The sequence below is a fragment of the Rhinopithecus bieti genome, unplaced genomic scaffold (assembly GCF_001698545.2).
Source record: "Rhinopithecus bieti isolate Rb0 unplaced genomic scaffold, ASM169854v2 scaffold_7509, whole genome shotgun sequence".
NCBI lineage: Eukaryota > Metazoa > Chordata > Mammalia > Primates > Cercopithecidae > Rhinopithecus > Rhinopithecus bieti.
In genome coordinates, this window is record NW_016805750.1 from 4,213,341 (window position 1) to 4,238,817 (window position 25,477).

General features: G+C 39.7%; 1 protein-coding gene across 2 annotated transcripts in view; it reads left to right on the forward strand.

The window, feature by feature from the left end:
- The window catches only part of ZNF507 (zinc finger protein 507), a 42,124-nt gene that overhangs the window by 6,145 nt on the left and 10,502 nt on the right, over positions 1-25,477 (forward strand). For both annotated transcript variants that reach the window (XM_017873611.1, XM_017873610.1), the window contains 3 exons: positions 1,363-3,491; positions 5,159-5,276; positions 9,065-9,179. In XM_017873611.1, the coding sequence (XP_017729100.1) occupies positions 1,365-3,491; positions 5,159-5,276; positions 9,065-9,179 (2,360 nt within the window). In that variant the 5' untranslated portion in view covers positions 1,363-1,364. The remainder of the gene's footprint in view (positions 1-1,362; positions 3,492-5,158; positions 5,277-9,064; positions 9,180-25,477) is intronic.

Here is a 25,477-nt window from a genome sequence, read left to right on the forward strand (position 1 = left end):
CGGCGGGGAGGAAGGGAGGGGACTGGCAGCTGGCAGGACATTAGGTATCATCTTGGCAAGGGCTGAAGGGCCCTTGTATGTTGATTCAGCCATGCGGGGAAGAACAGCCATGATTCACCACCTAAAATAAGAATTCAGAGCCTGGGCCTGAAGTTTAAGAATAGTGTGGTCTCTGGTCTATAGCTAGTGCCACTAAAAATTTTTGTTGGCATTTATTGAATGTTGTGAGTAAGATTCCAGAATGCACCTAAAATGTGGAAAAACAAAACTTGTTGCTGGAAAAAAGCCTAAACTTAAAAATGTGATCCAAGTCAACAAATTAATCTCACTTTAAGCCAAAGGAAATGTTTGAAATGAAAGTACTGCCAGGAAATATAAAGAGTATTCTAGACTTAGGCAGGAAGATTTATGGGTATTTTATGTTTAGTGACTTCCTCAGCTATAATGCATTATTAGAACGAACAAATAACCTCTTCTAAGGAAACTCTGTTCATATCTGGACCTGAAACACAACTGGGATATCACTTTTTTCCTTCTCTGATGTCCCTTACCCTTTCAGGAAAAAAAAAAAAAAAAAAGAAAAAAAACAAACAAAAAACATATATGTGGATATGAGTAATAGTTGACCACTAATATGACCTCTAGAAAAAAACCACAGCATAGTTTGTGGTTTATCTTCAGGAAGATAAAGGAAGTAAAAGTAGGAACTAGATCACTGCTTTTATTTAATTTCATTTATATAGTACTTTCCCAAATTCACTATGCCCTGTACAAACTACATGACTGTAGTTTCACAATTCCAAAGATTTGGGGAGAAAATAAACAAATTTGTGATTTTAGTAATAAAACTGTAGCTGTATTTAGTATAAGAAATAGTCTCTCAAGAATTGTATCAGTCATGGACTTTACAGAGTGATATTTCACAGTAACTGGAGGGGTTTCACATGCCTTGAGAATGGCTATGCTCCTTTAATCAAAAGGAATAGGAGTCTTTTCTTTTTTTTTTTTTTTTTTTTTTTATTTCTTTCTTGGCATTGTGCAAAAGGGAGCGAGTACTTTTAGTCCTGCTGGATGCTGAAGGCAAAGAAAGTGAAGAAAATGGAGAAAATATCATCATTTCCAAAGAAATAAGTGATAGAGGGGAGTATCTTCATTATTAGTCTTGATAGAAGATTGCATTCTAAAGAGAAATTCTAACCAATTTAAATTTATACTGGGGATCGCCAGGTGTGTGGATGTGGAGCTTCCAGCGTGGAAAATACTTAGGTTAGATTTGACACTAAAATTCGCTTATATTTCCTAAATTACATGCCTGTAATTATCCTGTAACCTGGAATTTTTGTTTTACATTATCCTTTTTAGATATGGAAGAAAGTAGCAGTGTTGCCATGTTGGTGCCAGATATTGGGGAACAGGAAGCTGTATTGACTGCTGAAAGTATCATCAGTCCTTCATTGGAAGTTGATGAACAAAGAAAAACTAAACCAGATCCATTAATCCATGTTATCCAGAAGTTAAGCAAGATAGTGGAAAATGAGAAGTCACAAAAATGTCTTTTAATTGGGAAGAAACGCCCACGTTCAAGTGCTACAACACACTCTCTTGAAACACAAGAACTTTGTGAGATTCCGGCTAAAGTAACCCAGTCACCTGCTGCTGATACTAGAAGACCTGAGATGTCACAAACAAATTTTACCCCTGACACTCTTGCCCAGAATGAGGGGAAGGCTATGTCTTATCAGTGTAGCCTTTGTAAGTTTCTATCATCATCTTTTTCCGTCTTAAAAGATCATATTAAGCAGCATGGTCAGCAGAATGAAGTGATATTAATGTGCTCAGAGTGCCATATTACGTCTAGAAGCCAGGAGGAACTTGAAGCTCATGTGGTGAATGACCATGACCATGATGCCAATAGCCACACCCCATCCAAAGCCCAACAGTGCGTAAGCCCCTCCAACTCTTTATGTCGGAAAACCACAGAAAGAAATGAAACCATTCCAGACATCCCAGTAAGTGTGGACAATCTACAGACTCATACTGTCCAAACTGCATCTGTGGCAGAAATGGGTAAGAGGAAATGGTATGCATACGAACAGTACGGCATGTATCGATGCTTGTTTTGTAGTTATACTTGTGGCCAGCAGAGAATGTTGAAAACACATGCTTGGAAACATGCTGGGGAGGTTGATTGCTCTTATCCAATCTTTGAAAATGAAAATGAGCCGCTAGGCCTGCTGGATTCTTCAGCAGCCACTGCACCTGGTGGGGTCGATGCAGTGGTCATTGCTATTGGAGACAGTGAACTGAGTATCCACAATGGGCCATCAGTGCAAGTGCAGATTTGTAGCTCAGAGCCATTATCATCTTCATCTCCTTTAGAAGAGAGTGCAGAAAGAGGAGTACACCTAAGTCAGTCGGTTACCCTGGACCCCAATGAGGAAGAAATGCTAGAAGTGATTTCTGATGCAGAGGAGAATCTGATTGCTGATAGCCTACTTACATCAGCACAGAAAATCATCAGCAGCAGCCCCAATAAAAAAGGGCATGTTAATGTGATAGTAGAGCGATTGCCAAGTGCTGAAGAAACCCTTTCACAGAAGAGCTTCCTCATGAACACCGAAATGGAGGAAGGGAAGGACCTGAGCCCGACAGAAGCCCAGATTGGGTGCGAAGGAACGGATGATGTTTATCGTGCTGATAAATGTACTGTTGATATTGGGGGATTGATCATAGGCTGGAGTAGTTCAGAGGAGAAAGATGAGTTAATAAATAAAGGACTGGCTACTGATGAGAATGCCCCACCAGGCCGGAGAAGGACAAATTCTGAGTCTCTTCGATTACACTCATTAGCTGCAGAAGCCCTTGTCACAATGCCTATAAGAGCTGCAGAGTTGACAAGAGCCAACCTGGGGCACTATGGAGATATAAACCTTTTAGATCCAGATACTAGTCAAAGGCAAGTAGATAGTACATTGGCAGCATACTCAAAAATGATGTCGCCACTTAAAAACTCTTCAGATGGATTAACTAGTCTTAACCAAAGCAACTCCACCTTGGTAGCACTCCCAGAGGGTAGGCAGGAATTGTCAGATGGGCAAGTTAAGACAGGCATCAGCATGTCCTTACTCACCGTCATTGAAAAATTGAGAGAAAGGACAGATCAAAACGCTTCAGACGATGACATTTTGAAAGAGTTGCAGGACAACGCCCAGTGCCAGCCCAACAGCGATACAAGTTTGTCCGGAAACAATGTGGTGGAATACATCCCGAATGCTGAACGACCCTACCGTTGCCGCCTGTGTCATTACACAAGTGGCAACAAGGGCTACATCAAGCAGCACTTACGAGTGCATCGACAGAGACAGCCTTATCAGTGTCCTATCTGTGAGCACATAGCAGACAACAGCAAAGATCTGGAGAGCCACATGATCCACCACTGTAAGACAAGAATATACCAGTGCAAGCAGTGCGAAGAATCCTTCCATTATAAGGTAAGCATTCGTTCAGGAAGTCTTTCAGAGGACCTTAGCATCTTAGAGTGAGAAGGGAACTTTGTAGATCTAGTCCAACCACCTCATTTTATAGATAAGGAAACTGGGTCCCAGAAAAGTTGGATCATTTGCCCAAGGGGATCCCAACGTATCAGTATTAAAGTTGGTACTGAAATCTAGGTCTTCAGAATTTCTGCTGTAGAATCCTTTGCCCTGCCTGCTGCCTCCTTAACAGCCTCTGTGTTTGAGTGTGTATAGTTTATTTAAAGTGTTGATTTTCTGTTGCAAGAGAATTATAGGGAGTATGTAGTGGATTGACATCATACATACGTTTGACTTAAATTTAACCGTACATCATCACGACAAAAAAATACGTATTTTTCATCTTATATGGCCCCAAAATAACAGGCATTCAGTTCAGCTTCTGCACAACCAACAGTGATGTGTATCATTGCAGAAGGAAAAATGGGCTATAGTGGACCTAGTGAAAGGCACTGTCATGGAAATAGAACCATGTGTGTCATGTTTTATGGGCAGGGTAAAGAACTTTCAAAGTTATTTTGACTGTCTGAGTTTTATCTTAAGTGCTGACCTTATCAAAACCAGCATCCTGTATGAAGTGCTATTTTATAAAGGAAACTCGTTGAATCATTGGTTTAGAACTTTTCCTCTTCAGTGGGCCAGGTGACTCCTTGAAAATGTATTACAAATGTTATCCTAAGGGCTAACTAGAAAGTAGACTTTTTCCTTTAGATTACTGAGAGCTGGGGTCTAGCTGTGATAAAAAGGTAACAGGAGGGAGGCCGAGGCGGGCGGAGCACAAGGTCAGGAGATCGAGACCATCCTTGCTAACATTGTGAAACCCCATCTCTGCTAAAAATACAAAACCTTAGCCAGGCATGGTGGTGGGCACCTGTAGTCCCAGCTCCTCGGGAGGCTGAGGCAAGAGAGTGGCGTGAGCCCGAGAGATGGAGCTTGCAGTAAGCCGAGATCGTGCCACTGCACTCCAGCCTGGGCAACAGACCGAAACTCCGTCTCTAAACAACCAGACAAACAAACAAAAAGGTAACAGGAATAAAAAAGCCCTTGAGTCTGAGGTTCACTGCTTCTCAGATTACACTCATGAAATTCCAAGTAGGACATCCACATAGGCTGCAAAGACAAGTTCCAGAAGTCTCCAGGAGTTTCTTTTGCTGCTGAGCTCTTGATTCGTGGGAGTGGAAGTAGGGGAGACAGGATGTCCTTGGAGGAGCACTTCCAGTTAGGTCTCTTACACATTTAGATATTTAAATGAAAAATTAGGAGTCTGGCAATTAGGGATTGGATTTATTTTTGTGAAGTTGCATTATTCTGAACACTGCTGGTTCCTCTGGGCCTACCAGTGTTTCGGTAAATACGGACACGCCCTGTGTAATCACTTAAGAAAGCGGTGACTTCCTTTCAGAGAATATGAAGAGGAACTGTCCATTGCATGATGTTATGATTTGCTAATGTACCTCTTTCTATAAATTGTCAAATGTGTCAAATGATCTTTTAGCAGACTTGATTTTAAAATATGATAATTCGTTGTACTAGGCCATGAAAGCAATGAACCCGTTCTTCTACAGCCTCCTAAGAGTTGGACATGTATATTTATTGAAAATTACATATTTCTTTCCACTTTTTAGAGTCAATTGAGGAATCATGAGAGAGAACAGCACAGTCTTCCAGATACCTTGTCAATAGCAACTTCTAATGAGCCAAGAATTTCCAGTGATACAGCTGATGGAAAATGTGTCCAGGAAGGTATCTATGTATTTTGTTATATGGGCTGCAGTGACTCACACATGGCGTAAAAGTGCTCTTAGTTGTCATGATTGGTTATTTTCAGGGCAAAAACCTATATTCTTCTCCATTTTTTGTACCATGGATGTGAGTGAATCTGATCTCTGTTTCTGAGGAAATGCCAAGTACTGAATGAAGCAGATGATTACTAGGTCCTAGGTGAGAAGCCCTAGATAGTAAGGATTCATCTTCAGCTTTGTAGGTAGATATTGCAGTTGAAACTTAAGCGCCCCTTAGAAGGTGATGTACCAGCAAGCCAGAAAAGCTACAACATGGAAAACAGACTTCCCCTCCCTCTCTCGGCACCAGTTGACCTACTGAGAACAGAGCTTTTGCAGATGGTAGGCCCCCACCCCAAACTTTAACTGGGGCTTCCCACTGTTATCTTATTCTTACCCAAGTATGACTGCCAGATTTCATCTGCATTATTTAAAAAAAAAAAAATACTCACACATAGACACACAAGATCTTTTTATGTACTAGTTAGGTAGCAGTCAACCGAGTTTCTGGTAATAGGAATATTAGAATCAAAAGATTTAATTAGAGCTCCATGAAAAGGCGGATGCCACATCCAGAGAATTAAGTATAAAGTGTACTAAGCTGTGCCGCTTTGGTTCAGCTCACTTAAATTGATATACTTTAAATGTCTCCAGTGTGGCGCATAATGTTTATGGGAGATAAAACATATTGGGGTGACTTTCCTTTTTAGATTTACTAAGAATTAAAGTTAGAAACGACTACAGAGTGAAATGTTTTACCATAATGTTTCATTAAATTATACCCCAGAAAGCATAACTGATTCTAGAATGCTTCTGAAAGAACTGATTTTGACACCACTGTAGCACCAAAATTCTCATGTCCAACAGATGTCATCCCTGTAAAACTCTCCAAAACAAAAGGAGTTTATGGCATAGCATCTGTTTCTGCAGTAGATGGCTGAGCTAAAACAGTTTTGTTTCCTTTTTACAAAATAGCCCTCAATGCCTCCTTTTATTTTAATTCATTATGTTTCCATATCGCCTTTAAAGGAGACATTAAAACGTTTGATATGATTGAACTATAAATCCCTAATGATGGGATGAAGTAAATATTACTCAGTAGCACCACCTGCAGTTAATATCAGTGTTGGATGACGTCTTTTTTTTAGCACCGTCCTAAAAAGCAAACATTTCAAACTGTCCAAATGAGTTAACAGATTAAAATTCACAATTTTAATAAAAAGATTAAAGCGTCAGCTCAAAATTAAAATAACCACTTCAGACTTTACAGTATTAATGTATGTTTACTATATTTTATGTTGCAGCATCTTTTCTTTGTGGCTCATGCCATTTTTTAAGGGTTACATGTATGGATTTTTAAATTGCCTGCCATGCCTCTTTTTCTCCACCTGGCTCCATTTGCTTTTTTCTCTCAGTACTGTAGCAGTTCAGATGGCTGCATATTTATACCTGGATGGGTATTCTATTAACTCATTAGATATTTTGAAATCTGGTTGTCAGATCAAAGAAAAAATTTTTAGCTCACAAATAAGGTAATAATAAGTCATGCTTTGTTAAAACTTCTTTAAGCATTTAGTAAACTTGTTAAACAAGAAGAGAGATGTGTGTCTCTGTGATCCCCAGTCTCTGCCATTCTGACAGCACAGATACCTTAGAGCATGTTTCAGCTTAACATTTGCTTGGCCAAAAGGTGTGGCCTGCCTGTCTTGAACTAGATACTGTGCTAGGTGCTGGGAGTGCAGTGAAAGGCATCACTGCCCTTCAGGAACCCAACTCAGTGAAGAAGACAGAACGAGGCTGATGGGTGTGTCAGCAGATACCACAGGAGCTCAAATAGAGCCGCAAGCAAAGCCCTTTCGTATGGTGTTACTCCATGAAACCTAATTAAATTGGTTTTTATTGGAAACCTATAATTTGCCAAGCCCTGGGGATTCAGTCTAAACAGAACAAGCAGATCCCTTATCCTCAGAGAATAGACATTTAGTGACAGGGCGGAGATTTTACCCAGTCATGCAGGTAAAGTACAGACTTAGCTAAAGGAAAAATGTAGGACTTACTAAACTATGCTGTAAGGTTCTAGCGTTTCCAATTTGTAGATGAGAAAACTGAGACTTCAAGAGGCAAAATAATTTACCCATGATCATACTAGTAGAAAGTGGCAGAGCGAGGACTAAGCCCAAGTTTTTGAACTTTAAATCCAATATTCTTTCCATTGGAAACAGTTGCTTGAAGTATCACAGGCTCTCATTCTGTGCTATATTAAGTTTTTCCATCTGTCAGTTTTATTAGTTGTCATTGATCTGTAATATTTCTCACACAAAACCATTATCCAGTATTTCACACTTCATTTTTTAGGGTTTTTTTAAAACTGTATTTGGAACAGTGCCATTTATAATCAAGTCCAAGTTTTTAACCTACCAATTAAGAGCAATACTTAGATTATAATTATGATTAGTGTGTATATTAATGTTATAGATTTATACCAGGAAATTAGGACATTTTGTTCTGCCTGGCAGTAGTTATTAGCAAAAGAAAATTTCAATTTCAGAAGCTGTAAATTTAACTTAAGGATTTTCTTTGTTGAAATTTCAGTGTGGGTTTTCCTTTGTATAATACCACGGATTTTACTTTTATGCAGTGTATACAGGTGTTCTACCTAAGCTTTCTTCCTGCCAAGAGACACACAGTTCTTCCTGCTCTGCCTTTTTCATGAGCTTCCATGCTTGTTTTGTTTCTGAATATAAAGCAGAGTGTGAATAGCCTGTGGACTGTATGCTGACAGACAAGTACATGAAGCATTGAATATCTTCAGGAAATCGTTTTAGATGATCAAGTCACTCAACTTGTGTTGACATAAGCTTACCCCAACTTGAATTACTCAGCCCTGTTGTTGCAGAGTGAGTTTAGTAACATGGCTTCTTTTCATTGGATCCATGTTTCCTGCATTTCGGAGAGCTGCATATTCATGTCAGTCATAACCTTTGTCCCTGTAACCCGTCAGTTAACTAGAAATAATTATACATTGCATAGCACTTAAAAATTTGCGCTGCTTTTCCTTTCTTGTTGCATTGATAGCTAACGTTTAGTGGTAAACAAAGAAAATGCACTGGGTGAAAAGGCCTTAGGCTTTTTTTTGCAGGGGGTGAGTAGGGGAGAGATCTCATGCTCTGTTGCCCAGGCTGGTCTCCAACTCCTGGCCTCAAGCGATCCTCCCACCTTGGCCTTCCAGAGTGCTAGGATTATGGGCATGAGCCACCACACCCAGCCAGCCAGGCTTTTTATGTTGAGTTGGTTATATATGCTTCATAGCTACACTTTATAATATTGGAGTATAGTATTAAATTACAGCTTGTTGGCAAGTCAGTGTTTCTTTAAGACAGTATATCCAGTATTGGTTAGAGTAACACCTATTTGGTGATACAGATCAACAGGGTGTCTCTGATTAATTTAGCTCCTACACAGTCAGCCGGAAGCAAGTTCATTATGATTTAGAATATTGTACATGGTTATGCAGAAATCATCCCAACCTATCTGTGTTTATAGGTCAGATGATGTTCAGTTTGTATCTGCTGATAGTGTATATGCAGAAAACCTATAAAACCACTTCAGACTTGTTAAAACAGCGAGAAAGCCGTGATTGAAATACTAATACAACTGTGTGGTATAAATTTTCATTTACAATGGAATGTAAATGCTGTCATTTGAATCTTGTCAAAGCCTGCTACTAAAACTCTGAAATACCTTGTCTAGGGAATAAGTCTTCAGTCCAGAAACAGTATAGATGTGATGTATGTGATTATACAAGTACAACATATGTTGGTGTCAGAAACCACAGGCGAATCCATAACTCTGATAAGCCGTATAGGTAAGTGTTATGATTCTAGAATTGTAATGCTTGTATTAAAATATTTTATCGTAAAAAATAAAATGAAATAATTAAAAATGTATAGCACTTATTGAAACACAGGTTAAGAAGTAAGAAATTTCCACTAATTGGTTTTATATTTTGTTGTTTATATATTTACTTATTTATTTTTTGAGTCAGGGTCTTGCTGTATTGCCCAGGCTGGAGTGCAGTGGAGTGATCATAGCTCATTGCAGCCTCGAACTCCTAGCCTCAAGGGATCCTCCCACATCACCCTCCCAAAGTGCTGGGATTGCAGGCGTGAGCCACTGCACCTGGCTGGTTTTATAAGTCTTGTTTGGTTTGTTAAGATGTGAACTTTAAGCTTGAATCTTAGGACAGTAGGCATTTTGTCTAGTTGATATGTAGGAAATTGTCTTTATCTGTCAATTTTATGTTTTCATTTCATATGGGTATGAATTTCATAGCAATTTTCAGTGCCTTAGAGTTCATTTCAGTAATTTGGCGGTAAGATACTCAGTATTCCAGCAAAAGATCCTTAAAACTTAAAGGCAATAAAATTTCCTATTAAAGAGTCCATTTTTCAAAATTAAGCTAGTATGTATAGAATAAGTCATTTAATGTTGTTAACTTGATTTTTCCCAAAAGCCAATTCAAATATGTATTTCAGAAAATATAGGCATTCTCAGTGATAGTGCTAGGCCATGGGCATAAACTCTTTCACCCCCTTGTCAAAACTTTGCAGGTTTTAACTCTCTCCCCAGAATTTATAGATATGATACAAGTGAGTGTGGGAAAGTTATTTTATTAATCTCAATGAAAACCCGATAGACTGTGCCATAAAAGGTCATTGTTTAATCCCATAGTGTGGTGATCTGTGTATGGTTTCGAATATTTAATATGTGCTTAGTTTGCAAACCAGCAGATTTACTTATAATCACTCTTGAGACAGTACATCTGTTTGCAGAGTCTTAAAACTCTGTGGAAGATATTTGACCTTGCCTCAGTCTTCCTCAGTGTCTTTCTTTCTTTCCTTCTTTCCTTCTTTTCTTTCTTTTCTTTCTCTTTCTGTCCTTTCTTTTCTTTTCTCTTTTCTTTCTTTTCTTCTTTCTTTTCTTTCTTTTTTTTCTTTCTTTCTTTCTTGCCTTTCTTTCTTTCCTTCCTTTCCTTCCCTTCCTTCCCTTCCTTCCCTTCCTTCCTTTCCTTCCTTCCTTCCTTTTCTTTCGACAGAGTCTTACTCTGTCATTGCCCAGGCCGGAGTGCAGTAGCGTGATCTCGCCTCATGGCAACCTCCGCCTCCCAGGTTCAAGTGATTATCATGCCTCAGCCTCCCGAGTAGCTGGGACCACAGGCATGCTAATTAGCTAATTAGAGACAGGGTTTCACCAGGTCTTAAACTCCTGGCCTCAAGTGTCTGCCCACCTCAGCCTCCTAAAGTGCTGGGATTACATGGTTACACCATGTCCAATCAGTCTATTTAATAGGTGGAACTGAGTATGTATACATTCGTGATTTATACTGGGAAATGATTAATAGAATGTGATGGAAACAAGGAACACTAGTTTACCTGATAGGAGGAGAAAGCTTTGCGTTTATATGTTTGGTATTCTTGAATTTAGACATACCATGCCAGATTCATGTGATTTAAGTAAGAAGAAAATAACATTTCTCTGGGTCCAGAATTAGATTGTTCTTTCATTCATGGAGAAATATTTATCGAGCAAATATTATGCTTCAGGGGCCATGCTAGATTCTTGGACTACAGTCATAACAAAACAGATGTCATCTTTGCTGTCATGGAACTTGTAGACAAACAATATGCAAGTAGACCCACAAATACTTAGGATAAATGTATGCAACAGGTTAGTGATTCCAGTTCTGTTGAAGGTTTTACATCTGCTTTATTAGATCAGTCTTGCAGCTTAAAGATTCATTTTGATAGCTGTCAGTGTCTCAGGGATGTTTTCTTATGTTCTTAAAATATTCACAGACTCATAGGATTCCTTGCAGTTGTCCTAGGGTCTTCCTACTAACAGGCAACATCCTATGAGAATCCTCTTTGTGTAACATCAGAGAAGTCTCAGTCTGTTATTTTCCAAATTTATTCACACTCCACTTTGTCACTGGGTTTGGTGTGTTTATGCCTTAGAAACAATTTTGTCATACCTCCCTCTTTGTACTTATTGTCAGTTTTTCCTCATAAGTCTTATTTTCTAATGTCATGGCTCTCCTTTTAACCTTCTTTAAATACTCACTATCCTTTGTCTTTATGGGATTTCTGGTCGCAGAGCATTATGGATTAACATGTTCTATTCCAGGATGTTTCTAGGACTTTCTCCTCGTTGTCCTATACTGTGTACCTTAAGCTGAGCTGGAAAGTGTAAGCTTTATAATGCCTGACTTAATTCAAGGATCACAGGAGTTTCTCTGGCTCTTTTTGCGTCTGCTTCATTCAGTTTCGTTGCCTGGTGCACTTATGGTCAGAGTTTGGGCTTGGTTTCTCAGAGTTCATGCCATACTCTATGCATTTCTGATTCCCTACATTTCATTAAGAAACATGCTCACAAGCAGCAGTAACGAGTTCTTATAGAGCTGCAAGGTCTTGTTGCACAACTTCTGAATTTTGCACAAGGGCACAAAAGGTTTATTGTTTATTTTAGTGTGCCTGTTACATAATAGGTTTTCTGTAGTGGTGAAACCTGTTCCTTTCTCGTGCTTTTGCTTTTTATGCTGTCATTCCAGTCCTTCAATGACCCCATCTTTGTGGTCTGGGCAGTACGGCTTCGTGGATCCCTGGTTCTAGGGGCAGATAGTCCTGAGATTGAATCTGAGCTCTCACTTGTGGGATTTGTTTCACCTCTCTGTGCTTGGTTTTGTCATTAATAGAATGAGGATATTAAGGTTGTGAGGATGAAATGAAATACCATATAAGGTACCAGCACATAATAAGCAGCCAGTAAGTGGTAGCTGGTAGTTACTGGGCCCAGCTTTTATCTTCTCAATAATTCATTATCTAAACAAAGAAAAGTACTAAAAGGCTGATGACCTCTAAACACTGGGGAAACAAAGAATGAATTCTGTGCCAGGGTAGGCAGGCAGAACTCATTTTACGGGAGAGATGCTGAGCCCAGGCAGAGTGCTGTCCCTGCTGAGGTCCCCATGCTATGTCTGGCTGCTTTGGAGTCACTCTAGTGTCTTGGGAGCATCCCAGGCCTGGACCACACACTTTCTGTGCCCAACTGGTGGCCGTGGGAATGTTATGCCACACTAAGCCTCTTTTCCCGTACGAAACCGGGGAGAATACTTCCCTGCTCATAAAGCTTTGTGAAGATTAAGTGAAATTATATTTATGAAGTACCCAGCATGTTACTTGGTGCATTGAAGGGGCTTGTTCCCATTTTCTGCTCATGAAGTTGTCAGATTATCTCAGACGCCCTGTTCTTACCCAGAAAAAAGAGAGCTGTTTTCCATTCCTGTGGAAGGCAGGTAAAGATTAAAATGACATCATTCCATCCCAGTCCCTACTAATGCAGCTATTAATAACTTTGTTTTTATTCTGTGTAAACCATACACCAATTATAGTTATACCTGACATTTCTTTTTTTTTTTTTTTTTTTCCATAAGTTATTGGGGTGCAGGTGGTATTTGGTTACATGAGTAAGTTCTTTAATGGTGATTTGTGAGAACCTGGTGCACCCATCACCGGAGCAGTATACACAGCACCATATTTGTTGTCTTTTATCTTTCGCCGTCCTCCCACTCTTTCCCCCCAAGTCCCCAAAGTCCATTTTATCATTGTTATGCCTTTGCATCCTCATAGCTTAGCTCCCACATATCAGTGAGAACATACAATGTTTGGTTTTCCATTCCTGAGTTACTTCACTTGGAATAATAATCTCTAATCTCATCCAGGTCACTGCAAACGCTGTTAATTCATTCCTTTTTATAGCTGACTAGTATTCCATCATATATATATACACACACACACACATATTTATATGTGTGTGTATATGTATGCATATCTCTCTCTCTCTCTCTCTCTCTCTCTCTCAGACTTCTTTATCCACTTGTTGATTGATGGGCATTTGGGTTGGTTCCACAATTTTGCTATTGTGAATTATGCTGCTATAAACTTGCGTGTGCAAGTATCTTTTTCAAATAATGACTTCTTTTCCTCTGGGTAGATCCCCAGTAGTGGGATTGCTGAATCAAATGGTAGTTCTACTTTAGTTCTTTAAGGAACCTCTGCACTGTTCCATAGTGGCTGTACAAGTTTACATTCCCACCAGCAGTGTAGGAGTGTTGCCTTATTGCCACATCCACACCAACGTCTGCTGTCGATTGATTCTTTCATTATGGCCATTCCTACAGGAGTAAGGTGGTATCACACTCTGGTTTTGATTTGCATTTCCCTGATCATTAGTGATGTTGCATTTGATTTGCATTTCCCTGATCATTAGTGATTTTTTCATATGTTTGTTGGCCATTTGCATATCTTCTTTTGAGAATTGTCTATTTATGTCCTTAGCCCATTTTTTGATGGGATTGATTGTTTTTTTTCCTACTGATTTGAGTTTGTTATAGATTTTGGATATTAGTCCTTTGTGAGATGTATAGATTGTGAAGATTTTCTCCCACTCAGTGGGTTGTCTGTTTACTCTCATGACTGTTCCTTATGCAGAAGCGCTTTAGTTTAATTAGATACAGCTATTTATCTCTGTTTTTATTGCAATTGCTTTTGTGTTTTTGGTCACGAAATCCTTGCCTAAGCCAGTGTCTAGAAGGGTTTTCCAATGTTATCTTCTAGAATTTTTATAGTTTCAGGTCTTAGGTTTAAGTCCTTAATCCATTTTGATTTGATTTTTATATAAGGTGAGAGATTATACCTGACATTTATAACGTTGACCCCAAAGTTTTACCGAAAAGTTCCAGTCAAAATTTTTCATAATAGATGGTCATCAGTTTAGTTTAATATTGCACTGCTGGACCTGCCCTGATTTACATCTCCCAGTACCACTTTTGTAGAGAACAAGATGGGAGAACAAAACGTCCTGAGAGCATCAGTTGCTTTTTAACCATATGGCATGGAACCCATTTTCCCTTAGAAACACAGGTGTACTGTGCTTAGGTTCTGAAACTACACTGTGGCAGGGGGACAGTGTGATGTCAAGGGAAGTACAGGGGCTTTGGGCTCAAGTACTCCACACACTGCCCAGGACATCGTACGTGCACAGTAAATGTTGACTGATAGTTGTCCATATCCCTCAGTTTTTCCTGTCTATAAAATGGGTCTGATTCTTTAAGTTTTTTGTATAAGTTTAATTTATTCTTGAAAATAAATGTGTAGTGGTATTATTATACCTTTTCTTCCTTAAGTAGAATAGCTGCCCAAATAATATAAGATGAATTTTTTTTTTTTTTTTTTTTTTTTTTTTTTTTTTTTTGAGACGGAGTCTTGCTCTGTCGCCCAGGCTGGAGTGCAGTGGCCGGATCTCAGCTCACTGCAAGCTCCGCCTCCCGGGTTTACGCCATTCTCCTGCCTCAGCCTCCCGAGTAGCTGGGACTACAGGCGCCCGCCACCTCGCCCAGCTAGTTTTTTGTATTTTTTTAGTAGAGACGGGGTTTCACCGTGTTAGCCAGGATGGTCTCAATCTCCTGACCTCGTGATCCGCCTGCCTCGGCCTCCCAAAGTGCTGGGATTACAGGCTTGAGCCACCGCGCCCGGCAAGATGAATTTTTTTAATACCCAGTCCAAAAATACCCATTTTTCCATAATTGTTTCAAAATATACTTTTAGAGGTAGCTTTTTCATATCGAGAACCAGACAAGGTCCAGCCACTCTATTAAGAGAGTCTCTTAAGTCTCTGTCTCCCTCCTTCCCTCTAAATTTTTTAAATAGATTTTATACTTGATGTTCCCATGCCTCCTGAAAACTGCATAAATCATAAAGGTACAGCTGATGAATAATGACAAATTAAACTCATGCTTGTAACACAAACCATTATCAGCTCTTCAGCAGCACCCCTTCATGGGCCTTCCAGTCTTTAACTACCTCTCCCCTCTTTCTGGTAACCACTATCTTGACTCTTTTTTTTTTTTTTTTTTTGAGACGGAGTCTCGCTTTGTCGCCCAGGCTGGAGTGCAGTGGCGCGATCTCGGCTCACTGCAAGCTCCGCCTCCCCGGTTCACGCCATTCTCCTGCCTCAGCCTCCCGAGTAGCTGGGACTGCAGGCGTCCGCCACCTCGCCCGGCTAATTCTTTTTTGTATTTTTTTTTAGTAGAGACGGGGTTTCACCGTGTTAGCCAGGATGGTCTTGATCTCCTGACCTTGTGATCCGCCCGCCTCAGCCTCCCAAAGTGCTGAGATTACAGGCTTGAGCCATCGCACCCAGCCACCACTATCTTGACTTCTAACATTATCAATTAGTTTTTTCTGTTTCTGAACTTAATAAAAATGGAATCATACAGGACATATTCTACTTTATGTTTAGATTTTTTCACTCAATGTGTGTGTGTATAGTTCCACCTAGCACAAATGCATTTCATTGCTGTATAGTATTCCACTGTTAAGACCACCACAATTTATTCATTGTGCTGTGGATAGACATTTGGGTTATTGCAAGGTTTTCCTCCCTGAAATGATCTGATACCAGTTTGAACATTGTTTTACATGTTTTGGGGCGTATATATGAAATGAGTCCATTTCTATTGGGTTTATACCTAGGGGTGAGATTTCTTGGTAATTGGACATGTATATGTATTCCAGCTCTGGTAGACAGTGTCAACAGTTTTCCAAAATGGTTGTACCTATTCACATCCTCAGCAGCACTTTGTGTTGTCAGTCTTTAATCTCTATTGTTTTGGTAGATGTATAGCAGTGTATTATTGTGCTTTCGTTTGCATTTCCGTGATAATTTCTGAGTTTGAGCATCTTTTCATTTATGGGCCATTGCCCACTTCTTTGTTGCATTGTCTGTTGTATTTAGCATTGTTATGAGGGAATACTTCAGGCTGGGTAATTTATAAAAGAAGAGGTTTATTTGGCTCATGGTTCTGCAGGCTGTCCTCTGCTTCTGGTGAGGGCCTCAGGAGGCTTCCAGTCATGACAGAGGTGAAGCGGGAGCAGATATGTCACATTGTGAGACATGGACCAAGAGAGAGGGAAGGAAGTACCAGGCTCTTCTTAACAGTCAGATCTTGCAGTAACAGAGAGAACTCATTATTCATGAATGGCTACACCAAGCCATTCCTAAGGGATCCGTCCCCATGACCCAGTCGCCTCTCCCCAGGCTTTACCTCCAACATTGGGGATCAAATTTCGACATGAGATTTGGAAGGACAAATATCCAAACTATCATCTGCTGTTTTCTTACTGATTTGCAGGAGCTCTTTATGTATTCTGAGTACAAGGCCTTTGTGGGGCATATTGCAGATGTCATCTAAACTATGGCTTGCCTTTCTACTTTCTTAATGATGTCTTTTGATGAACAGACATTTCCAGTTTAATATAGTCAAATGTATTAATCTTTTTGTTTGTGTTTAGGACTTTTGTGTCTTTATATTCTGAAACTGGTTTTGATTTTTTGAAATAGTCTGTTGAGTAAGGTAGATGATGATGCAGAAATAAAAATGTGTGCTGATTTTCAGGGATGGTGCATCAACTATGTATGCTTAGGTATTACTGAGCCTGGTTTACTGTAATATGGCACTAAAGCTAAAAGAAATCTAAACAGAAAACATTTCAGAAAGGCTTTCAGCAGTGGGAATGACAGTTTGGAATGGAAATAATAAGGTTGCCTCTCAGTGTAGTCAGTTATTGTATGGGATTTGTGTAAATATAAGTATATTAGAAATGATAATAATAGCTGATATTTTTGAGAAGATTGTTTTTGGGCCAGGCCTGGTGTGCTAAGCATTCAATACGTGTCAGTTCAGTCCTCACAGCAGCCCAGTACTTAGGAATATTACTACCCCAATTTTATAGACATAGAAACAAAGGCTGGGCTAGCTTAAATAACTTTCCCCATGTCTCAGAGCTGGAGCTTGAACTCTTGCTTCTAATAACTGTGTCATCCTGCCTGTCTGTGCTACACCAGGGAGATCTCTTTATGAAGTGTACTGCTGCTGCATGCCAGCAGCCCACACCAAATCAGGGTGTGAAACAGAAGCAATCTCATTATGCTCAGGGATTCTGTGGGTCAGTCAGGAATTTGGAAAGGACACAGTAGAGACGGCTTGTCTCTGTCCCATACCGTCTGGGGTCTCATCAGAGAATGCTTGAAGGCTGGAAGTGACCCAGACAGCTGGGGGTTATAGTCCTCTGAAGGCTGCCTCAGCACAGGCTGGTGCTGTGCTAGCCGTTGGTTGGGCCCCAGCTGGAAAACACACATGATTTCTTCTTGTGGACTTTGCAGGTCTGCTAGTCCCCAAAATGAGCTTCTTAGATAGGTAGGCAAAAGCTGTGTTGCCTTTTATGACCTAACTTTGGAAGTCATAGCCCATCACTTCCACCAGAGTTACAAGCTTCAGTCTTTTTTCATCTGTAGGCATCGTGATTCTTTAGTCAATGTGTTGGCTTGGGAAAAAACTTAAGTCTTTAAAAAGCTTCAGTTTGTTTAAGGAAAACAGTGAAGGAGATAGTTTCATCAGGAGGAAAAAATGTATATTTTGTTTTGAAGAGATGAACTGAAAGAGTTTGTTTTCTCAGTGGCATAAAGATCTCTCAGGTTCATCACAAAATTTGAAGTGGCTGTTTTGTGGGGGCCTTAGTTATTTCTTTAAAAGCGTAGAAAATGAATTGAAGGTCATAAGATAAGCCCTATTGCAAAATTTCTGTTGAAATCATTGTGTATGTGTTCAAACCAGGCTCAAATCACCCCAAATCTTGTAGGACATCCAGCTGCTTTCTTCCATCTAAGCCCTCAAGGCATTTGACCTGGAAAGTAACCAAGTAAGGTCCCAGGCCAGGGAAGTAGGGGTTTTTAAACCAGCATCCTTATCTCCTTGGGGTTCTGAGACCAAAGTAACTGACTTACTAACAGTGGGAGAAAGTCTGTAGAAAAAATCAGTCTCAGGCTTTTTAGCCACGTTGTAAGAAGCCTTGGGTTTCTACACTGGCTTTCTTTGGGTTGCCGAAGTAGCTTCTTTGCATTGGGAAGGAATCATTTTTTATACAGATACACATCGGGTTTTATTGGGTAACATGGAAATTGTGCTTCTTTGGACATTCCAAAGCCTGGATTCAGCAATGGCCATATTTACAGGCCACTTTAGGAGTCCAGCAATCACACTGTTAGGGTGTTTTTTCCTAATGTCATGTGTATGACTTTGCCTTGGTAGAGGAGTCCCAAATGGCTCTGTCACCAGGAGCATCCAGCAGTTCCACCAAGGAAGCAAAGCAGAATCATGACAGGTGGTGTCATGATCAGTGTGCTTTTTTGTCAGTGTGGTTTCGTTTTGGTTTAAGACTTTTTTTGCCCAATGGATGGGGCGGGATAGGAAGGAGCAGTTTACCCTACATGGAAATATGGTTGTTGCTGGTCTGTTGGTGAGGTGGTTAGAAATGATTTGTTAGACATAGCCTCTGTTTCAAAACATATTTTCTTTTTTTTTAATGTTTTTGTTTTGTTTTTTAATAAATCTTATTGTATATATTGGAGGTTAACAATATGATGTATAGAATATAGATAGTAAAATGGTTACTATAGTGAAGCAAATTAGCATATCTATCATCTTACATTTTTTTGTAGCAAAAGCAGCTAAAATCTACTTATTTAACAAAAATTCCTAATACAGTACATTTTGATTATAGTCCTTATGCTGTGTATTAGATCTCTAGACAAGTTCATCCTACATACATGCTGCTTTGTATGCCAGAATCTTCTCTCCCTCCCCACCCCTAGCCCCTTGTAACCACTCCTTCCTTCTCTGTGTGTGTATGTATTGGACTTTTAAGTAACATTGAGCTATACTTGTCTTTCTGTGTCTGGCTTATTAGCATGAGGCCTCCAGGCCCATCCATGTTGTGGCAAAAGGCAGGATCTCCCTTTTTAAGGTGGAATGATTGTGTGTGTGTGTCGCGTGCATGCCACGTTTTCTTTATCCATTTGTTCGTCAGTGGACACTTAGGTCGTTTCCATGCCTTGGTTTTTGTGAGGAATGCTGCACTGAGCATGGAAATGCAGATACCTGGTAAGGTGGCGATTTCATCTCCTACACAGAAGAGGGATTTCTGGGTCATGTGGTAGTTCTATTTTTAATTTCTTTAGGAACCTCCATACTAGTTTTCATGGCTGTACCAATCTACATTGTCACCAACAGTGTAGTAGGATTTCCTTTTCCCTACACCCCTGCCAACATTTGTTCTCTCTTTTGTCTTTGATAATAGTCATCCTAACAGGTTATCATTTCATAGTGGTTTTAATTTGTGTTTCTCTGATGATTCGTGATGTTGAGTACATTTTCATATCACTGTTGCAGTTTTTATGCCTTTGGAGAAATATCTTTTCAGGTCCTTTGCTCATTTTTTAATCGAGTTATTTGTCCTTCTGCTATTGAGTTATAAGTGTTCATTATAAATTTTGGATATTAACCTCTTATCAGATATGTGGTTTGCAATTTTTTTTTTTTTTTTTTTTTGCAGTCCTTAGGTTGCTCTTTCCTTTTGTTGATTGTTTTCTTTGCTGTACAGAAGTTTTTTGGTTTGATGTTGTCCCTTTTATTTGTGCTTTTGTAGCCTGAGCTTTTGGTGTCATATCCAAAAAATCATTGCCACTGCAGCGAGATTTTTCCCTGTATTCTCTTCTAGGAGTTTGACAGGTTCTGATATTCCATTCAGCTCTTTTATCCATTTTGAGTTGATTTTTGTGGATGGTGTAAGATATGGATCCAATTTAATTCTTTTGCATGTGGATATCCAGTATTCCCAGCACCATTTATTGAAGAGACTGTTCTTTCTTCATTATGTCCTCTTGGTGCCCTTGTCAAATATTCATTGACTGTGTATGTTTAGATTGATTTCTGGGCCATTTATTCTGTTCCATGGATCTGCATTTCTGTTTTTATGTCCTTACCATACTGTCAAAACATATTTTCTATCATTTCTCCTTTTTCTGGGTACTACATTTACAGATCAGAGCCTTAAAAATGGCTGTGCTAGGCCAGGCACAGTGGCTCATGCCTGTAATCCCAGCACTTTGGGAGGCCGAGGCAGGTGGATCACCTAAGGCCGATAGTTCGAGACCAGCCTGACCAACATGGAGAAATCCTGTCTCTACTAAAAAAATTAGCCAGGTGTGGTGGCACATGCCTATAATCCCAGCTACTCAGGTGGCTGAGGCAGGAGAATCACCTGAATCTGGGAGGGGAAGCTTACGGTGAGCCAAGATTGATTGAGCTATTGCACTCCAGCCTGGGCAACAAGAGTGAAACTCTGTGTCAAAAAAACAAACAAACAAACAAAAAAATGCTGTGCCCCGCAGCCCAGGAATGTTCTTATCTCTGGAAAGGAAGGGGAGGCAATTGAGGTGAGGCACACAGGGAGTCTCAAAGGTATATTGGTAATGTCCTGTGTCTCAACTAGGAGTGTTCATTGTTTATCATTATTATTATTATTATTATTATCATTATTGTTTTTGTTTTGAGACGGAGTCTCGCTCTGTCACCCAGGCTGGAGTGCAGTGACGTGATCTCGGCTCACTGCAAGCTCTGCCTCCCAGGTTCATGCCATTCTCCTGCCTCAGCCTCTCAAGTAGCTGGGATTATAGGCGTCCACTACCGTGCCTGGCTAATTTTTTATATTTTTAGTAGAGACGGGGTTTCACCATGTTAGCCAGGATGGTCTCAATCTCCTGACCTCGTAATCTGCCCTCCTCGGCCTCCCAAAGTGCTGGATTACAGGCATGAGGCACCATGCCCGGCCCATTCTTTATTATTCTTAAGGAGTCTTGGGGGGAAATGAACTCTGTCCTAAAGAATAATCTGCAATGCATTTATATTGATGTACAAGATAATTTGTTATAGCATTGTTTATAATGTCAGAAATATCAAAAACATTCTAGCTCTATGCTACTTAGTAGAGTAGTTAAATTACGGTATTTTCATAGGATGGTATGTTATACCCCATTGAAAATGCATAATTTCTAACTTCAGAAGATACTCATGGAACATTGTCAAAAGTAGGATTAAAAATCTATAGTATGATTCTACTTTTGCTTCAGATCTACATATGTACATTTAAAAGACTAGAAAGCTATGCAAGTAATTTCTTAGAATTTATCTTTATACTTGGCTATATTCCATTTTTATGCAAGGAATATAGACTATATAATAGAAAAGGGTTTAAATAAAGAGATAACATTTCTTGACCAGTTGAGTGGACAGGAATTGGCTCAGTAATTTAAAACAACAATCCATAAGCAAAGGGCTCTGATAGCATGGCAAATCAGGTAACCCACAATGCTCCAAATGAAGAAAAGGCGTTTTTTTCAGCTGTCAGTTCTGCAGGCCGAAAAGTTTGAGGCCCTGGCCCTGGCTTCTGGTGAAGGTTTTTGTGCTACAACACAACATGGCGGAGAAAGTCACAAAAGGGGGGACACATGCGAAGAACCAAAGAACTGAGGGGTGTCCTGGCTTCATAACGCCCCACTCTCAAGAGAACTAATTCATTCCAAGAACCAGTCCAGTCTTGGAAGAGCAGGAACTCACCCACCACTGAGAGAACAACACCAACATCCCATTTATAAGGAATCCACCCCGAAACACAGAAACCTCCCACAAGGCCCTTCCTCCCAGTACAGCCGTATTGGGGATCAAATTTCAACGTTAGTTTTGGTATTGACAGACAGACCATATCTAAACTGTGGTGCTGTGTCTTAGTCCATTCAGGCTGCTATAACAAAATGCCTTAGACTGGGTAATTTATGAACAACAGAAATATGTTGCTAACGGTTCTGGAGGCTGGGAAGTCCAAGCTCAAGGTGTCAGCAGCTTTGATGTCTGAAGAGGGCCTGCTCCCTGCTTCATAAATAACACCTTTTTGCAGCATCCTGACATGCTGGAAGGGGCAATAAAGCTCCCCTGAGCCTCTTTTATAAGGGCACTAATCCCATTCACAAGGCCTCTGCCCTCATGACCTAGTCACCTTCCAAAGGCCCCACCTCTTAATACTATCCCTTTGGGGATTAAGATTCCACATAGGAATTTCAGCGGGGGGGCACGTACACATACATTCAGATCATACCACTCACATTCACAAGGCCTCTGCCCTCATGATCTAGTTACCTTCCAAAGGCCCCACCTTAATACTATCCCTTTGGAGGTTAAAGTTTCCACATAGGAATTTCAGACAGGCGGGGGTGGGAGGCGGGGGACACATAAATTCAGATCATATGACACTTAGAAACTTTGAGAAATAAAATGTTTTGTCTCTTTGTAAGAGACTTATTGAGTGGTTTGAATAGTGCTTGCCTTCTCGTTGTGTCCTTTACAGTCTAGAATGAGCATCTTTCCTGTGCTTTGGCAAGTAGTCAGTTGTCCTTTCTAAGAAATTGTCTCCAAGAGTTCCTTTAACACAAACTTTTTTGCTGCCATAACTTCCTTCAGGAACTACATACTTCGTTGTTAAATTCACTTTTAGTAAGATCCTCTGGCTGCATATCCCAAGTTTTCTTCAGTGTCAGCAGTGTCAGCATTCCTGTGGCCAATTATTTATTTGTTCTAGAATTCATTTACATTTATGTCTAATTTTGCTTCCAGCATTATCACTTTGTGGGTTTTTGCTGCACTTCAATTTTGTTGGCCAGTTCCTCTCTTATGACTATCCGTTTTCGTAACATGTCCTGCAGGTTTAACGTTGGGAAATAAGGATGCAGCATAACTACATGTTTTGCTGTCAAGGAATGAACGGCATAGCACAGTGACCAGTCACCAGCTTTGAAAGGCTTGTTTGGTCACTGGCCATGATACATCTCTGTTTACATAGTAGACTGAAGAGCTGCCAGTGAACTTTGTTCTCTGCAGTTACTCACAGTTCATATTCCCATAGTAGTTAATAACTGAAATTTGAACCATGCTGTTGGGGGACTGATAATGTTTAAGCCATAGTAACTGAAATTCATGCAGCTCAGAACTGTGCAAAGCAAGGACCACGCCCCCCCCCCCCCCCCCCCCCCCCCCCACACACACACACACACACACTCATTGTTAGGCTTGTTCTTGTATATTTTATTTTTTCCATTGCTATTATAAATTTTTTCCTTCTTCTAGCATTTTGCTAGCATTTTAATATTGTTTCCATATAAGAAAGTTGTTGATCTGTACAGAATGTTAGATTTGTGGCTTTACTTAGTAACAGTTCTTAATTTTGTATTGGATTGTTAAGGTATATCATTACATTATCTGCAAATCATTTTCTCATACTTTCCTTTCTGTTTATAGCTTTTCTTTCTTTCTTTCTTTTTTTATTTTTTATTTTTTCCTGAGACAGAGTCTTGTGCTATCACCCAGGCTGGAGTACATTGGTGCAGTGGTATGATCTCAGCTCACTGCAACCTCCACCTCCTGGGTTCAAGAGATTCTCATGCCTCAGTCTCCCAAGTAGCTGGGATTCCAGGCACCTGCGACCATGCATGGCTCATTTTTGTATTTTTGGTAGAGACAGGGTTTTACCATGTTGGCCAGGCTGGTCTCAAACTCACGACCTCAGGTGATCCGCCCACCTCAGCCTCCCACAGTGCTAGGATTACAGGTGTGAGCCACCACACTGAGCCTATACCTCTTCTTTCTTTCCCTTGTCTGATTGTCTTAGCTGGTACCTCCACAACACTGCATAACAGTGGGGATAGTAAATGTCCTTGTTCTGTTCTTGAATTTAATAGAAATGCTTCTGGTGGTTCCTAATTAAGCTTGACACTAGTTTTGGAGTTGAGAAAGTTATATTTTTATGATATTGAAGAATTATCCATCTACCTTATTTTGTAGAGAAGTTTTATTAAGAATGTGTATTGGGTTAGGTGTTGTTGGCTCAAGTGCCTCCTGAGTATGGCAGTAGGAAATACACAGCTATACCCATGGAGTATATTTGTAAAAAAAAAAAAAAAAAAAAAAAAAAGAAAGAAAATTAAATATGACCTTGAATCTAATGAAATGAAATCTGTAGATCATTGGTTCCCAACTAAGGGTGCTTTTGCCCCCTCAGAGGACATTTGCCAGTGTCTGGAGACATTACTGTGTTTGTCACAATTGATGGAGAAAGCGCTACTGGCATTTAGTGAGTAGAGGCCAGCGATGCTGCTGGACAACCTGCTGCCCAGACAGCCATCACAGTGAAGAATTAGCCAGCCCCAAATGTCAGGAATGCAGAAGCTGAGAAACTTCTTTCTAGATCTCACTTCCAGTTCACAAGAAACATGAAGGACACAGGGACATGATAAACGACATCACCAGAAAGTCCTCAGTGTAGTCCATGTGGTGAGAGATTCTGCAAGACAGATGGCCTGATATCTTCAACAGATACATGCATGAGGGGTGACGGGAAAGAAAGAAGAGATATTATAGATTAAAAGAGACTTAAGAGACTTACCAACCAAATATGAAATGTAGATCTCATTTGGATCCTAATTTGAATAAGACATGTCTGCAAAAATCAAGCAACTTTAAGTTAGGAGAATACATGAAACAAGATTAGCAAAATGCCAACAATCAGTATTGAAACTGGATGGTACGGATTCATCACATTTTTATTTATAATTTTGTCTTTGTTTAACAATTTCCATAATCAGAAATTTAAAAATGAATATTGATTTTTTTTTAGATTTAGTCTCAGGAACACCAGCAAAAATATGCCTTTTCTCTTCCAATCCTTTCAAATGGTGACTCATAATAATGAAGCTCCTAATACTGAACTGTCTGTATTCCTAGAATAAGTCTCCCCTAAAAGAATGAGCACATGCTGGTACACAAATTAAAGTTTATAGACTGTGTTCCTAGAAGCTTTAAGTGCCTAAAATTTTTATGCAAAGATGATTGTCAATTGTCAGAATTATATATTCTGCATAAAATAGAGAATTAAATGGAATTCCACCAATTCCATCCAATGTGAAATGCTAGGCAGCTTATTGTAGTCAATAAATACTTTATTGTAGAAAGTTTAAATTGTAACAGTAGCCTTCCATAATTCAAATTTTATAAAAATATATGTATTTTTAAATACTGGAAAATAAACATCAAAATAATAATAATGGTTATATCTAGTGAAAAGGCTATGATTGATTTTTATTTTCTTTGTTTTTTTTTTTTTT